The 17,960-nt window shown below is 33.8% G+C and overlaps 1 protein-coding gene across 2 annotated transcripts in view; it reads left to right on the forward strand.

Annotated features, from left to right (window-relative positions):
- The window catches only part of LOC126979418 (solute carrier family 22 member 3-like), a 36,686-nt gene that overhangs the window by 6,472 nt on the left and 12,254 nt on the right, over positions 1 to 17,960 (forward strand). For both annotated transcript variants that reach the window (XM_050828713.1, XM_050828714.1), the window contains 5 exons: positions 120 to 248; positions 1,364 to 1,556; positions 1,949 to 2,054; positions 2,813 to 3,045; positions 4,392 to 4,471. In XM_050828713.1, the coding sequence (XP_050684670.1) occupies positions 120 to 248; positions 1,364 to 1,556; positions 1,949 to 2,054; positions 2,813 to 3,045; positions 4,392 to 4,471 (741 nt within the window). The remainder of the gene's footprint in view (positions 1 to 119; positions 249 to 1,363; positions 1,557 to 1,948; positions 2,055 to 2,812; positions 3,046 to 4,391; positions 4,472 to 17,960) is intronic.

Genomic DNA, 17,960 nt, shown 5'->3' on the forward strand with positions numbered 1-17,960 from the left:
AACAAAATGTATTTTTGTAAACATTTCACTTATTATTGGATTACTCATAGGTATAACTTATTACAGACCAAGTTTATTTGTAAGGTCGTTTGTCTATGCATGCAATGATTTTGTTACAGTGGCCAATGTTTTTGGGATTATCGGCAACGTAGGCACGATATTTACAACTGGTTTCTGGGACTTTTCAATTTGTCGCTTCATCGCGGGAATGTCTGTAGATAGCTGCTTCCTACTCATTTATATACTGGGTGAGTGTAAAAATTTCCTTATTACTATACTTTTGTGTGTTTTGGTCTTTGTTTTTTTTTGAGGGAAATTGAACCTAGCTAAGTCTCACTTCTGTAATACACGTTTTTCCGAGTTTTCACTATTATTTAACATTCCTCGCCCGCCACGTAATTTTATTTATTATATACATTTTTTTTTTGTAATTTGAAAGTAATATAATCTTTGAGGCCTTTGTCCAGCAGTGGACGTCTTCCGGCTAAAATGATGATGATAATCTTAAAGTCAACGACGTGCGCATTGGCATAAGGTGGGTGTTAAATAATACGAGGGGCTCGTTCCTTCATAAAAAAAAATAATACTAGCTGACACGACAGACACTGTTCTGTAATATAAGTAGATATTCGGGAATAATATAGTCTAAACCCATCAGAAATGAGTAATCAAAGTTAATGAGTTAAAATCAAACAAAAACGTATTTTTGAATGACTTTGTTTACATTACCGCTTTATAATTGCCCGTTTTTTTTAGTTATTAAAATGGATATAGTAAGTTATCTTCAAGAGATAGAAATATACCATCGCAACTTTTCTGTAGACCTATATAAGATACGCAATTCCACCATACATTTTTTGTTATATCTTAAAGGGCTTAGATGGCATATTCTGCTATCGGCTTATTTTTTTTCGACACCTCCAACAAATATCGTTAATGTATACAAATATGTATACAAAAACTTAACATATTATATACTAACCCCACGCTATCTATTGGTGAAAACAGCAGGATAATCGGTGCAGTAGTTTTTGAGTTATCGCGAACAGACAGACAGACGCGACAGAGGACTCTATTCCGTTTCATTTGTAAAAAAAATACCCTCATGCGCCTAAAGAAGTTTCACTTCAAAATGCATAAAAATATCACAGCATTTCGTTCTCTTGCACAACTGTTAGTTATATAAAATATTACGCGGTCCTTCCGGGGTGGGGTCGTTGACCCGCATCGCTCGGCTCGTGTCTCAGCCATCCCCGCGTCAAACGTATATCTAACGCTATAGATATATACGTTCGAGCGCTTTATGCCTAAAGTGTTGGGAAAACCTCGCCTTAAGTAGTGACTAGAAACATTGTACTTACAGTATTGGAGTACGTCGGGACCAGATACCGTACTTGGGTATCAAACTTGTCAATAGCATTATTTTTTGGTGGAGGCTGTGTTCTTCTTCCATGGGTGGCGCTATGGATTTCAGACTGGAAGTGGATTATGTTCGCCACAGCTGTGCCCAGCGTTTTAGTATTTTTAACGCCTTTTCTAGTTCCGGAGAGTGCTCGGTAAGTTAGGAAAGCATTATAAAGTACATTAATTGTTAATTAGATCTGATTGATTAGACGAGGGTTTGTACCTATTGTGGTTCCTGAGGAACAAAAATTTTCAATGCATTCCTTGTGCTGCATACATATTGGTTATTATTGACCTAGGGCTAAAAACAACGGTTGTATTGAACATTGTTGCTAATATTTCCTCTTTATATTGTACTGTGACTCAATTGATAAAAAGTAAAAAAAATACACAGGATTTTGTGGACTTGTTTGGGGTTGGTTAAAATTTGACTGGAAGCGCATAAATGTGTACATTATAAGCGAAAGTATTTCAGCACTAAGAATTGGGTAGTCTAGGTGTGTAGGGGATATAAAGACAAATAATATTAATTTACAAATTTTAGATGGTTGATATCAAAAGGGCGTGTTGATAAGGCTGTCACAGTTTTAAAAAGATTTGAAAAGATGAACGGAAATAAAATACCCGACAATGTAATGGAAAAGTTTGTTGTAAGTATCAATAAATCCCTCGTGAAGAAAAGGACATGCGCCATTTGCTTCCCCGGGGCATAAAAGAATGGGGAAGTCCCAGGCCCAGAGGTGTCGTAAGAGCCGACTAAGTGCATTTACCAGTGGAAGGCTCCTTTGCACAGGATGCCGGCAAGACTATGGGTACTACAACCGTGCCTTTTTCTGCCGTGAAGCATTATTGTGTTTCGGTCTGAAGGGCGCCGTAGCTAGTGAAATTACTGGGCAAATGAGACTTAACATCTTATGTCTCAAGGTGACGAGCGCAATTGTAGTGCCGTTTTATTTATTTATTGTAGTGTACGGCGCTGTATTGTAATGGGTAGTGCGTATCAATTACTTAAAAGGCAGTAAAAGCTTTACAAAATATCCTCACTCCTCTGGGGAAGTTATCGACCCGCCCCACAACGCAAGCAATGTCATTTAAATTCTTGCGGCCATACAAATGAACCTGGTATAAAGTTATGACCTGAGAATAAACCTGAGATAAGAATACGCAAAATATTTACAAATTGACAATTTGCTTATGATTGGTTTATTGTTTATTGAGACGTTTAACGTTTTCCGCCTTTATTTGCAAGGCTGCTTGACATTCGGAAAATATCAAAATTATCATTGTATTGAGAGTGTTGTCTGCGATATAGGCAACATTTTGTATATTCTTGGTTTATTCTTAGTTATAACTTTATACCAAGTTTATTTGTAAGTCCAACTAAAACCAAAAATATTTTTTATTTTAGACCATAGCAAAAACTAGAATAGAGAAAGAAGAGGGCATCAGTTTGATTTTCAAGACTCCGTCTCTAAGGATAATGGTGGTATTCCTAATAATTGCATTTATGGCGGTTGCAGTCATGTTCGATGGGATAATTCGTATGTCAGAGAATCTTGGGATGGATTTCTTTGTTACTTTTGCTGTCACTTCTGCCACTGAAATTCCATCCATAATAGTTTTACTATTTTTATTAGACAGGTAAGTTTATGTTATAACTATATATTGCCAACAATATACAACATATTTTTATATAATGCGTTGTGTTAATGTAAGGTGGTGTTGTGTTGGTTCACCTCGTAACGACTAGTGTTGGACCTATGGAGGGTAGAGGCTAGTCGAATTGTCTTATGTGGAAGAAAAGTTGAAAAAGTGTCCTGCTTGTGCTGTAAAAAACAATTCAAAAACCTTTCCACAATGGTGCTGGTGAAGGCATAGGATATGGTAATCGTTTGAATTTAGGAATTGTAGATGAACTGAAGTATATCGAGTTGAAATTTTAATATCATTGCCGTCTAGAGTAGTGAATTATTGAAAATTTCAACAACTTCCTTTATATGTTGCGTTATTTTATATGTGGCGCTTCTTTTAAGATCTACCCTGATGCTAATGTACCGCCACCCTAATTTAACGCATTTTGACGGATCGTTTTTCATATACACAGATGATGTAAGTTTTTAATATTATAAGTTGTTCATGATAGGGTCGATGCTCCCGAGTTAAGTGATAAGATGTGTCGGTTTTTTTAACTGTTTGCGGTTCCGCAGAGGCGCACAGTAGCGCATACACAGTCGCCTATAACCCGCACCCTGACCGCGCTCAACGCTCTCCTGAGCGCAAACGCTGAGTGTGACTTGTTTGCGGATGAATGGACGGGAATAATGTCAGAATGCCTGAAGTACTGTGAGATGAATGTCTGAGTTAGATATATCGTATTAATTAAATAAATAAATAAAATAAATGATTCTCCTTGCTTCTACCCTCCATAGTTGTACCCTTTCGTTACAGGTGACCGTGCACAGATTAAAAATCGTCGATTAAATAAAATCGTAATAGCTACAAACTTTTTTTTGGACAAAAAGTGCATATATGAAATAACCTATACCTACGCATTTGTCATTATGATAAGGCTACTGCTCGCTGATCGAGCACAACGGTTGTTGCAAATTCCATCTCTATCAGATCTTTCCAGAATATGATGTCAAAGATAAGTGGAAGGTAGGTACATCTGCACCTACCTCCTATTGAGCTATTGGCTCACTTTCTATTAAGGCATTTCATATACAAAACACTTTTATTGAGTTTATTTCAAACTGAGCGCGTAAAATGATTAAATATTTATTATCCCCGCGCGTAGAGTTAGTGACACGCCGCCATCTTGATGACGTCAGGCAGACTTCAAATATCACCAATCAAAAGTTGCGTTTGTAAATAAAGAACTACCCGCTGATGTTACGTAGACGTATGCCAAGGTCTCGTGCGTGTTCCAATGCAAGAATGGTGCCTCATCTCCTACAGTTAGTAAAACAATACAATCTCTTATATAGATTGGGAAGGCGCTGGTTGGTGTTCGCACCCATGATGGCTGCTGGTATATTATGCCTTGTGACTGCATTCGTTCCTAGAGGTAAGGAACCTAATTTTAGTCTCCTGTCAAATTGGACCGCGTTTTAATTTAGTGTTTAGTGTTTTTATCGTTATTGTTCTGTGTTTTAACGGATATTAATTAAAAAAATATAATGGTGTCGTGTTCTGTTTAAGTTTGTGTTGTTACATATAGACACAAAGAAACATTTCACAGGTAAATACTGATTCTGCAATACTACTTTCGCGATGTTTATTTTCTTAGAACATATGCACAAAAATACTTAATATTACATTTTATATAGGTTCGCAGTAAAAACTCTATTTTCTAAAGATCTTCACTACATAGTATAAGACAAAGTCGCTTTCTCTGTCCCTATATCTGTATGTATGCTTAAATCTTTAAAACTACGCAACGGATTTGATGCGGTTTTTTTAAGAGGAAAGAATTGAAGAGGAAGGTTTATATGTATAATAACATCCATTAAATAGTGGAGAACTACTGTTATTTTTGAGGTTTCTAATGTGATGTCGTAAATAATTTCATTTTTGTCGCTTATATTGCAAATGCAGGCTGACCCTAGAGATTTATCAAAATAATGTACTAAGTATTGTACACATTGAAAAGGTCTACAGAAAACTCCGCTATGGTATATGTCTATCTCTTATTGATATCCCACAATAACATTTTTTGTCATTTACTTTTTACGACAAATAATTGCTAATTTTCGAAGCGATTTTAACCAATACAGCATTAATCCTTATCTAATTAAATACCTAAAATACACTGTTGATTTAATATAGATCTATATGGCCAAATGGCCAGTAAATACTGCAAATGATTTAAATGAATATTTTCGAAGATATTACAGATTTAAAAATTTCGGGAATCTTTAAATCGGACAGGTTACGTGATCGTGAATCGTGTGTAATTAAAATTTCATTCGTACCGAGCATTTTTTTTTTTTTTTATAAAATAGGATAAACAATTTGTTATGTTTTTAAAGTGACTTCTAGGATTAATATACAAATAAAGCTCAGTTGGTTAGAGCACCGACACGGAACGGAAAATAAGTTAATATATACGTGAATATGACGCTGTTTATCAATATTTGTCATAGGGATTGTCTAAAAGCAAATTACTACTAAGTTCACTAATTCACTAACACATTTATGAAACTAGCACACATGAACATTTAAAATTTAGACTCGCCGTAATGAGAAGAGTATTTGTCTATTACACTAGCATAGTAAGTTTATGATCTATCTACCTATTCAATACATTTGTCTCTATCATTTCAAATATTAAAATACCATAAAGCTTCTATGATTACTTCTTACAATCTAATATTGATTTGAATAGATCCACTGTCCTAATATTTTTGACTTAAATTACCTTATATATTACATTAAATAAAAAAACGATTACTACTACAAAAAATTAGACTTTAATGAAATAAATAGTAAAAGTAGTATTGTTCTATGGTCTTATTCAGTATTTGGTTTCATAATCTTCAGAATCTTTTACAATGTATGAAGGAACCTGGTATCTTATGTTAGGACGATTGAAAAAAGAAGGAAGATTGTATTCCCAATTGATTGGACTCTTTGGTAGTAATGACAATGGCATAGGCGATACTGGAACGGATTCTCTAGGTATTTCTGGTGCTTCAGGAATTTCTACCAGAATAACATGTGTATCTGCGTTCCCTTCTGCTGTTTCTTTGTTTTCTACATTATCATGTGGCAAGTAAAAATCATTAATTTGATACTGTTGATCAATTTTCACTTCTTTAGGCTTCTGTTCATAGTTAAGTTTTTCATATACATTCATTTGAGGTATTTGTTATTTTGAGTGGTGAGGCAATTTGTTCAACAATTTTTCTTTCATATGATTGTTTTTGAAGAGCTTTAAGGATTTTGACGTCTAATAGCGGCAACTCGATAGGTTGTGGAACATTTCGAGTAATTATTAATGCGTCAGAATTTGTGTAATCTTCCGCCTTTATAACTGGCAGCAGGCAAATTGTAAACAGAAGACAGGAGATGTGAAGGATATGCATCTAAAAAATAAAATAAAATAAATAATTATTAGTTTATTTAGTACAAAAACTGAAACTAAGGACCGAATTTAAGTATTCACTGGACTTATACTTATGAATTTAATAAATTCCTTTTTTTTATTTTTCTATAGGATCTTATAAAGCAGGCACATTGACGAGTAAGTATTCTCTATTAGTCAAATTGTAACTTGGTATTGTCAAATAATAAGCTTTTTTCTTGATCATAATCGGACAAATGCGAGTTGATTTTGTTCACCAAAAAATCCGTATTTAAAATAACACAACCTAAAAAAACGAAATTCAGTAAGCTTTCTACTGTAGGTACCATGTGGCAAGTTCAACTTTAAACGTGTAAACTGAAAAAAAAATTCGTATGTATACCAAATTTAAGACTTTTATAATTTTTCTCATGGATGCCATTGTCAGATCTGGACAAAATTACAATGGGAATACACGGGAAGCACCAGCTATCAAATAAAAAAAGAATTATAAAAAACAGTTCACCCAGTCGAAAGTTTTGAGGGAACAAACATAAAAAAAATACCGACGAATTGAGAACCTCCTCCTTTTTTGAAGTCGATTAAAAATATATCTGCTCTGCTGCTGCCTCGTAACAAAAGTACCTAGAGTATTTGGATACAATAAAAATGTTTTTACCTTTTGTCAATCACTTAGGAACTCAAACTTGTGTTAACCAACGAACCGTAATCTTTAAATGATGGTTGGACTCACAATTTAAGTATTAAATAGGTCTCCCCATAAGCAGTACTCAGTATGATTAATGTATAATTTGCTCTCATTATAATTAGCAATACTAGGTAAGAGAAGGTGAGTTTTATTTTAATTATGTCTGATCCCAGATAATTATCTACAGAAAACTATTAGCTAAGTATTGAAAAGCAATAATAAAGCAAAATATTATTCTCGGAACCATAATTTTAAGCATTTACGTAAAAGTACTCACATAATGTTTATTGTTATTAACATTTGTATGCCTTTTTTTTTCCTTTGCCGAAACAATTTAGGAACCACGTTAGCCTATCGGTACGATGAGCTATGTAGATCTTAACTAAATAGTGACAAGTAACTAGTTCTACTATCAGAACAGAAGTCCGCGAAATCATTAGTCAATTACATAAACATGAACCATAATAGATATTGTATAATATTTTTATACGCGGTTCAAACCGCGGTGCATAGTATACAAGGTGAAACTAAATGGGTATACTATGCTTTGAACATCTCTAATGACTATGTGAAGTCAGAAATGAATTAGTATTATATTTTAATACAATATTTAAAGTGCTAAGTTTTCGCAAAAACTATGATTCCCTCAACCCTAATCAGCTGTTTTTTTGAACTCTCTTTGACCTTACACAGATGAAAAACGTAGATGTGACATAATATCAGATAATAGTAAAATGCCTACGATTCATTGCAGCTGTGAAGCAATTTGTGTTCTCATTTTGCCATGGAGATAAAGTTATTTTGTATGTGCATTTGCTTTAGCTGACATTGAAAATACTTCTAAATTTGTATTTACTGTAGTTATTCAGTATTACCCAATAAAGATTTTTTTAATTATAATCTTATTATGAAACTATGTTATGTTACTCTGATTTTCGCGAGTGTTACAAATTTAAACAAAACACGTTTAAAAGATAAAAACTAGTGTAATTGTAACTCTGTTTTTACATTTTGTGTTTTTTTTTTTAATATGTTAGGTTGAATAGATCGGCCTGTCTGCGTTAATAGTCTTTGAATTGTGCTTTGAAACACGATATTTACTGCTCTGTGTGTGTGTAAATGTCTATTCTAAAGGCAACCTACACACTGCACCATTTTTAATTCAATATTTGTTTATTATGTTCGAAATTAAATGAGTTCACATTTTTGATAAGTTATTACGTAAGCACTTCAATGTAGAATTATTTGAAGTTTTCTTCAAGTTACATTGAAAATAATTCCAAATTTGTAATTGTAGATTATGGGTACCACAACGGCACCTTTTTCTGCCGTGAAGCAAAAATGTGTAAGCATTATGGTCTGAATGGCACTGTAGCTGTTCTTATTACTGGGCAAATGAGTCTTGACATTTTAATTCAAAAATGTTTTATCCAATAAAGATAATTCTAATAGACTCCTATTAAGAAATTGTTCTTCACGGATTTTTTTTGTCAAATATGGATATCTTTGACCATCCTCGTATTAATAATATGTACTCCATTCCCGGACCGGGTTTTGTACCGGGCCTGGGTATGGAATGGGGCAGTTATTGAGTTTTTCGTAGGAAATTTCTCACTAGCAGCCCATAGTTCAGAAATGTAGATGCTTGCCCCCTATTACGTGGGAATTAAACATAGTGAAACGTGGGTGGAAAAAATACACCTCTAACCCTTCAGGAATACAGATGTGAAACTGTGAAATGTTATGTAATTTCTTATTTTGTTTATTTGTTTCAATAACAGGAAGTAAAAAATGAATGAATAATAACATAGACACAAGCCACATTTCATGTAGTGTGCATACTCCTTAATCATAGATTATTGTTTATGTTTAAGTCCATAGGTAGGTGACCTCATTCTGTTTATAAACAAAGGCCCGGCCTAAAACTGGCAGTCTCTTTAAATTTAGGGTTGTCTAAGAAAAGAAATTGAAAAATAATATTTTTATTTCGTAGGGAAGTCTTTTTCTTTTTTTTTATTTATTAATTAAAACTTAAACATCACCATACTATTGTATATGATCCAAATAACGTACCATTGAAGGGATGTTATACCCTTTCTGGTTCACGTTGTATATTGCATTAGATGCATTGCGCTAACGTAGAGAAAGCAAAGTGTAAGAAAAACGATATTATTGTATCTTTCCCCATAAAAACTTTTCGAGAAAAAACAGAATCTTCGACAGTTAGTTACAGATTACTAGGACATGCAGAATGCACTGAAAAAATTTGTTTATGTATGAAACTCTTGTTAGTTATAATTTATTTTGAAAGCATGATTGATGTTGATGTAAAAATTTGAACGCTCCTAGCGTGCAAATTTCAAATTATTTCCTCCAAATTTTACAAACCAATTTAAATTATCGAGTGTAATTGAAAAATGTAGCTGCCTCGGGAATATTTTCGCGCGATAATTTTATAATTTCAAATGTCACCTTTATTTATTGGAAGTTCGTATCATATACTTAATTATAGCATTTACCGAAAGGAAAGGAAGATGAGGAACGGAGAAGTGGCTCTTAGTCCGCGAAATTCTATGCGAGCATCTTTGTATGAGGAGGACAATTTCACGTTGGGAACCGCAGAACCTGATGAATGCTTAGAAATATTATTTTAGTTTGACTAGGTACTTCGTTTTAATACCTAACTCTGCAATATCAATGCCGATCGGTATACTGCAAAATGCTTGGAAGAAATTTTCGCTGTTTTGATAATTGGCTCCAGGGGAACACCCCTGGAGCCAATTATCAAAACAGCTGCACCGAGCCTACGCCCGCATATTCAGCCCTTAAAGCGAAGGACTTCCTAGACAGTACACCAGTCAAACTGGGTCACCCTCGGGTGAGTTTCCTCCTTATGGAGAGTGCATTGAAGTTATTGGGATAATATATCTATGGATAAAGATGTCCTAGATAACACACCCCAGGAAATAAAGCACTGTCATACGTGATGGGCGCCATAAAATTATAATTATTCAAGCTGGCCAAATAAAGACAGGCCTTATTCCAGAGGTGAATACTCTACTTTTCACACCTTCGGGCAGACAATAAACATAAGGCTACGAAAATTAGCATTTATTTAGAAGGCTCGACTTTTTTGATGGTCTCTGTTGATCAAAATCGTCATAAGCTGGTGGTATATTGTTTACAATCCATAAAGTGTCATGTTTATAATCTCCAGATTCAAATCATTTGATGTAACTTCCGTAAACTCAAAATCAAAATATTAGTGTTAAACAAAGGGAATCCTTGGCTGTGATGGCTCACCCAATTGAGCCAGACCATTTGCAAATGCAGAATTATGCTCAGGTCACCCTGCGTAGTTTATAGTTAGGGACCCAAGCTATTCGCCATTCTACCCGTTGAAGTCGCGCAAGACTACAGTGGAGGGGATATGTGGAAGCACGTTGTCAATTGCTGTTTGAACGTAGCCAATGACACGATCCGTTATCCATGTTTCTGCTTTATTGCCAAAATCGAAATACGAAGTTTCGGTTGACGGATACATTTTCCTACTACGAGTATTTCGGTTCCGAATATCGATATAAAGTTAGCGGTTAGACATTTTGTCTTTCGTTTACCTTATTCCTAAATTCACTTGACATTATTATGATCGTAACTACAACTTCGCTTTTTATGGTTATGTCTATGGTTCCGATACGAAATCCGTACGCACTATTCGGTTTCGAAGTACTTTGGTAATAGGATTTAATTCAAAGTTCGACGTTCTTTCATTTCGGACCGAAACTTCGGCTTTCGATTTTGGTAATAGACCTCCAGTAATTGGTTGGGTTGCAACATCTAACTTTATCAATAACAAATATGTTAAAGTACCGGTTAAGCAAAAAATGTGTTGCACCATTTGACAATGTTTAGATGATGTCATAACTTTAACTGTAACCGTCCAATTTCCGCCGGTAAAAGCTATTGTTAATGTTAAATAGTTAAATACCTGTCAAAAGTTTCAAATAAATAAAATATAATATAAATATTCAACATTGGCTTGATATTTCACTTCTTAAATTTACCTATGCCAAGGAATACGATGGCGCAAAACATTACGCAGTCTATGTTAAGTCTACGTTACTGTAATTGTTAAATTTTATTTAAACGCTAACTATAGGTAATATGATGCAACCAAGCCTTAATGTTACAATTATATAAATAAACAACTTAATTATTTAACAAACATTTATTAAATAACATTTTCGTAATTAAAATTATCATTACACAATACTCTTGATTTCAATTTTCTGAAGCTTCGTCGGAAGATGATTGGGTTTGGTATCTAATATTAGGAAGGCTAAAAATAGATGGCAAATCGAGATCCCAGTTGATGGGACTTGGTAGTGAAGACAGCGATAGAGGTATTGAAAGGGATCGACTTCTGGGAAGTACCGGAGCTTCAGGAATCTCCTTCAATATTTTCCATCGGTTTTCAGTACGTACAGACGCTCCTTCTGCGGGATAAGTTTTAATGGAAAGGTTCTGTACATCATCTATGTTTACGGGTGATAACTCTTCACTTTGTTGGGTAGGTTTGTAATACAATATATCATAAATTTTCTCTGCATCATGTGCCTGTCCATCATAAAGTTTAGCATCAACAGGAATTTCAGATGTTCTCTCTATCTCGCGTACAACGGCTCTTTCTTCCTCAGCTTTCCTCTCATCCGATTGTTTTTTAATAGCTTTCAGGATGTTTATGTCCAACGGCGGCAACTCAAGAGGCTGTGGAACTTTTTGAGTAATTATAACATCTTCAAAATTTGTGTTGTCTTCGGCTTTGATAACTGGTAACAGGCAAATTGTTGCCAATACACACGAAATACACAGGATGTTCATCTAAAAAATAACACATAGAATAATTAGTTGATATAATGCTTCCGTAAGTTTTGAATATATTAATTTAATAAATAAAGGAACTGACCGAAGATTCGGCTTACGTTTGGGTTATACGTGACTTTATTTACAAATTGTCTTTCTAAGAAGTGTTTCGTATTTTTATTTATTTAATACCAATAATATCATAATAATAATAAATCGTTATTTTTTCTCATACTTCTATTTAGTATTTTATTGCATTTAACACGTTTTATATAAAAAAAATATATTTTTTGGGAATAGAATAAAACAAATTTCACTAAACAATAGAAGATTCGATTTCCGTTTCGGTTTCGTGAGAAATACCTGTCTCGATCTGATCCTAACATTTATCCATATCTACGTAACGGACTGAAAAGAATCAATTTTAATACATAGTATGATAATTTATAAATAAATATTGCTAATTTAGTGATAGGTTGTATAAACAATGCAATGTCTATATTTACATTATTTTTATGGAAAAGATACATAACAAAGAAAATAAGGTAAAAGTCTCTAGTCAAAAATGGTCGGACTGAATCTCTAGTAATTATCTTTTGAAATGTTTAAAAAACCTTCTAAGAAAAATGAAATTACTATGTAATTTTAAATTATTCGTTTCAAATTAGACCCGGGAAAAATTCTGAAAGCTTTTAAATATTATACGCAGTTTCAAATCTGTAACTATAATAGCGCTTACGCACTATGTCCGATCCGAATCCGACCCGTACCCGTGAAAATACGGTCCAGTGTAGTCGTACAACTATTTCTAACGGTTGACGGAAAGAAATCGGGTGGCGGAAGCCGGATCTAGTATGTAAACTGGCATAGAAATCGGATCGGAATCGGATGGGACGTAGTGCGAAAGCGCTCTTACTGATACTAAATTGATTTTGATTTTGATTTTAAATGTAAAACTGATAAGCTCGTCTTCAACTCACCTTATTATTTTTAATCTATATATTATGTTCTATCAAATTGCAAGCTTCAAGTGATAGTTCCATTTGTAAATTCTCATTATATATACTCATGGGCAACATTATTGTTTCAATTTAAGCTGATTATCGTAACTATTTCCTAGTAAGGGTCTATAAGGTAATTTTCTAATTACTATATTCTATTCGTTTGTGGCCATTATCTAATGAGGGTTGGACTTAGTATCCCGTAGCACGCATAAGGAGGTAAAAAATATTGTAGTTGATAGAGTTTTAGTCCATGATTATAATGATACCACGCTTATTACAAGGTAATGCACCGTTTTCAGGAAAATAACGAAAAAATAATCTAACACGAGTAAATCACGTAAATAAAACTGTAGATGAGCACTTTCATGGCATAAAAAGGCATAAAATGCATCTATTTTCTCAAAATTGATTCCTTTAGAGTTCTATATGATGTCATTTCATGCTAGATACGATATAGATAAAATAATCATAATTTAGTCCCAGGCTGTCCGATCACTTAGATATTCAGCTGTGGAGTAGTAGGATTTACGGCAGAGCCATTTTTTAATAAAACATTTAAAATTTATAGAGAATGCCTGAACAGTGGCTGGGACTTTATTATAAAAGTGGCGCCGGTAGGTGGAAAACTTGCTAATAACTATCATATATAAATATAAAACAGTAAAATGAAACGTAAAAAATAGTCTGAGATAGACTAGACGTCATCAATTTTAATTTATAGACTGAAAAGGCTATAACGGAATAACGGAATAAAGAACAAACATTATAGGAAGTAAAAGGAATAATTATTTTCCTTTTACTTCCTATAATGTTTGTACTTTATTCCGTTTCTATCGGAGGTGCGTAAATGTTCCTGTGTTCTATATTTACGTATTTTACCTGTTCAGAGATTGTAATTTTTTTCGTTATTTTCTTGAAAGATTACCTTGTAAGATTAGTAGCACTATAATAACTTTTAACATAATATTTAGATAAACTGTAATTTTACTAACATAATATTTAACTTTAAACAAGTTGTATAGTATGGTCGGGAAGGTAACAGATAATGAAAGATGTGTAAACCTGTAAGTTATCTGTACACTTAGATATATATATTTTTTATTTTTGTATGTAATTTATGTATTAGTGTGCGATTGTTGGGTTTCCGAATAAATAAATAAATAAATAATCGTGGACCATAGCTCTATCAACAATAATTTATAAAAAATGGTTAGGTTAGGTTATGTTAGAACAGTTTAGTTAAGGCGAGGTGACATCGTGAGTAGGTGGCAAACAAGGATGAATTTTTAGTTAGAATACGGTAACAAAAAAAAAGTAATTTATTAAATTTTGGATGTAGCGGCAAAAATATGAATCCTATAAAAAATATAAAAGGATAGTTGTTGAAAAATTAATTTAAAATAAATGTCTCTTATGTTTTCTTCAAAAATAAAAATGTTCTTGCATTAATGACAAATATTCAAGTAATTCATAACGTTGTAACAATTGTTTTTAAGGAATTTGAGCAATTTTAATTCCATACCTAAATGCTGCAAATTGTACTTATGACGATTTTGAGCTCTTCAAACTCAAAAAGAGCTCAAAACTATAATTTGTGTTGTTTTGACCTCTACATTCCCAAGTAATTCCTAATTAGCTATTCTATATTTTTGAGCTCTTTGAGCTCTTAGAGCTCAAAAGTCTGGAAACAGTTTATTATAACACTACAATTTTGAATTTTCAAACGGTTTTTTCGGTTTTCTTTCGTCAACTATATATAACACGCGAACGAATCAACCGATTTTGGCCGGCTGGGTAGCAATCGACGTAGTTGATGTTAAAATCTGTAAAGCAGTTCAAAAGTTATCCAAAAAATACACATAAAAAAAAATTCGTAGTTTATTTGAGATTTCTTAAAATCTACCGGTCCGAATTGTAGTCAAAATCTTGGATTTTTTCCAAGCCCTTTCGGATGGCGCGACGAAATCGATCGAGCCCTTCAAAAGTTATAAGATGTTTACATACATCCATACATATACATACACACACACACGCACACATACACACACACACACGCACACATACACACACACACACATACAGGCTTACGGACACCATCGCAGGAATAGTCAGGGAAGCTGTCGAGATCTGATGAATACTCGTTTTCGAAAAACGGGGTAAAACCAATAACTTCCTGAATTTTCAAAAATTCGAGCACGGCAATATTGCAAGCCGGCCCAGATTCTAGCGCTCTACAAAGCGCAGGTCCGGCCACACACGGAGTATTGCTGTCATCTCTGGTCTGGCGCACCCCAGTATCAGCTCGATCCATTTGACCGCGTGCTACGCAGAGCAGCTCGAATTGTCGAGGACTCAGTGCTCTGTGAACGGCTAGATCACTTGGCGTTGCGTAGTGACGTCGCTTCATTGTGTGTTTTCTACCGCATTTATCACGGGGAGTGTTCCGAACGACACGTCACAAGTCGTGACGTGACCGTACGCTAGATTGTCCTCCTATTCCATAAAAAAAAATCCTAGCGGGATGTTCAAAAGTATAGAAATAATATCGTGTTTCGTCTTGAGCCGATACTTGTTGTTTTAATATTGATAAATAGCCAGTGTAATCGTTTTTATAAATGAGAAGAAAAAATGATAATTAAATATATACTTTTAAGGGTTCCGTAGCCAAATGGCAAAAAACGGAACCCTTATAGATTCGTCATGTCTGTCTGTCTGTCCATCCGTATGTCACAGCCTCTAACTTTTTCCGAAACTATACTGTAGTAACTTGGTATGAAAATGTATTCTGTAAACCGAATTAAGATTTTCACACCAAAATACAAAAAAAACAATTAATTTTGGGGGTAGGTACTACTTAGAACTGAAAGTCAAAATTTTTTTTCATCAGATCCATACGTGTATCTATGGTTATGGTTATGGTAAAATGTGTCCCCCCCCCTCCACTGTAACTTCTAAAATAAGAGAATGATAAAACTAAAAAATATATATGATGTACCTACATTACCATGCATACTACCACCGAAAATTGGTTTGAACTAGATCTAGTAAGTAGGTTTTTTCAAATACACTAAAATTAAAACATCGATCAAAGTTACAACAAACTACAAGAACTTTTATACTATACTAGCTGACACGGCAAACGTTGTTTTGCCATATAAAGTATAATTCACGCGATAGTTTTATAAGTAATAAAATATTGCCTATATTATAGCCTGTACATCATTTTGTTCTATTGTCAATAGTTTTTGCAGCGCACGCAAAAATAGGTTTTCGATTTTACACCTTGTGTTACAAAATAGCAATTTTATTACGGATCCCTAATTTGAAAAAAAAAACCAGAGCCTATAGCCTTCCTCGATAAATGGACTACCCAACACTGAAAGAATCATTCAAATCGGACCAGTAGTACCAGAGATTAGCGCGTTCAAACAAACAAACAAACACTGCAGCTTTATAATATTATAGTATAAATAACTTGCTGCTACGGAACCGTTCTTGGGCGAGTCCGACGCGCACTTGGCCGCTTTTGTTTTTAAATAAATTTTGGATGTTGCACTTGTGACTTATTTTGAAAACAGCTAAAAAATCTGATAGCTTAAAAGTGTTTTACTTTAGCATAATTCATATGGGGGTTAAAATTATAGTAAATAGTCACCCCTATTACCTCATAATGGGACTGCGTCGAATTACCAATAACCTTGAACCATATAAAAAAATATATAAGATTATGGCTTATAACAGTAGCATTTAATTCTACGAGAGATTATTTTAAATCCATTGTTACACTGTACAATTGAAATTATAAGTATTATAAAAAAAAGACACTCGGGGACTGCCGCGGTAAAGCTATTGCATAGCATTTTTTATCAACTTATGCAATTATAATTATTTATTTATTTTATTTATGCGGTATTTTTTTTTGATAAAATTAATTTTAAAAAAAGCAAACGGGAAGTGAGTAAAATTTAACTTGCAATATTTGATTACAGACAGACAACGGGACAGGTGAAACTAAATAAAAATGCTTGTCATAATAATAAAAATTAAAAAAACGTGATAAAAAAAAAATAAAGAAATTAAAAAAAACCAGGATGTACCCCAGGCTCGAGCCTGGGACCTTCTGCTCAAAAAGCATACGTGATAACCGCCGTTCCACGGCAATTACAATGACTGTGCCGAAATATCTATATACATCTAAGTAAGTAAGTGTTAGATTATTTTCGTTACGGAATTTCTGGATTCGGTCTCCACGCTCAAGGCCCGCGATAGAAGCTATGCAATAGCTTAAAAATTTGAACGGGTAAATTATCGTGTATTAATATTTCTGTGATTAAAACTCACCAAAAAAGAGAAAAAAAAAAATGAAACACCTTGATAGGAATTTATTGCGAATGAGCACCAAAACATAAAATCGTAGAGTAAGGGAAATTGTTTTCAATTTTCTCTTGACTTCGCTGGAATGTGAAGCCCCCTCCCGTTCCCGTTACACCCCCTCGCGCTCGTTTTGCTGCGTCAGTACCGTTTGCAGATTCATTAGCGTTACATGTCGTGATATTTTAGTGCTATCACTGCTTTGTTTTTCAAGTATTCATTGTTACGTTTTGAGTTTTGTTGTTCGGTAGTACTGTACTGCCACGAAACACTTTTTTTTTACTTAACCCAGATTCCTTCATTGATTTGCATATTTATAATTATAATAATCAGCATTACAATACAACACCTTAACATCAATCTTATTATACTGAAAAACTAAATGGTAGTTTATTTAATATTATTTAGTAATGCTTGTTTTGCACACCGTAACAAAGCGACGATGTGACGTCATCGATGTCAGGTCCATAGACAATGTAACCGGGTAGTAAAGATAATTAATGATATTTTATAATTTAAAAGCTTAACCATTTAATAAACTTCA

Source organism: Leptidea sinapis, chromosome 3 (genome assembly GCF_905404315.1).
Source record: "Leptidea sinapis chromosome 3, ilLepSina1.1, whole genome shotgun sequence".
Taxonomy (NCBI): domain Eukaryota; kingdom Metazoa; phylum Arthropoda; class Insecta; order Lepidoptera; family Pieridae; genus Leptidea; species Leptidea sinapis.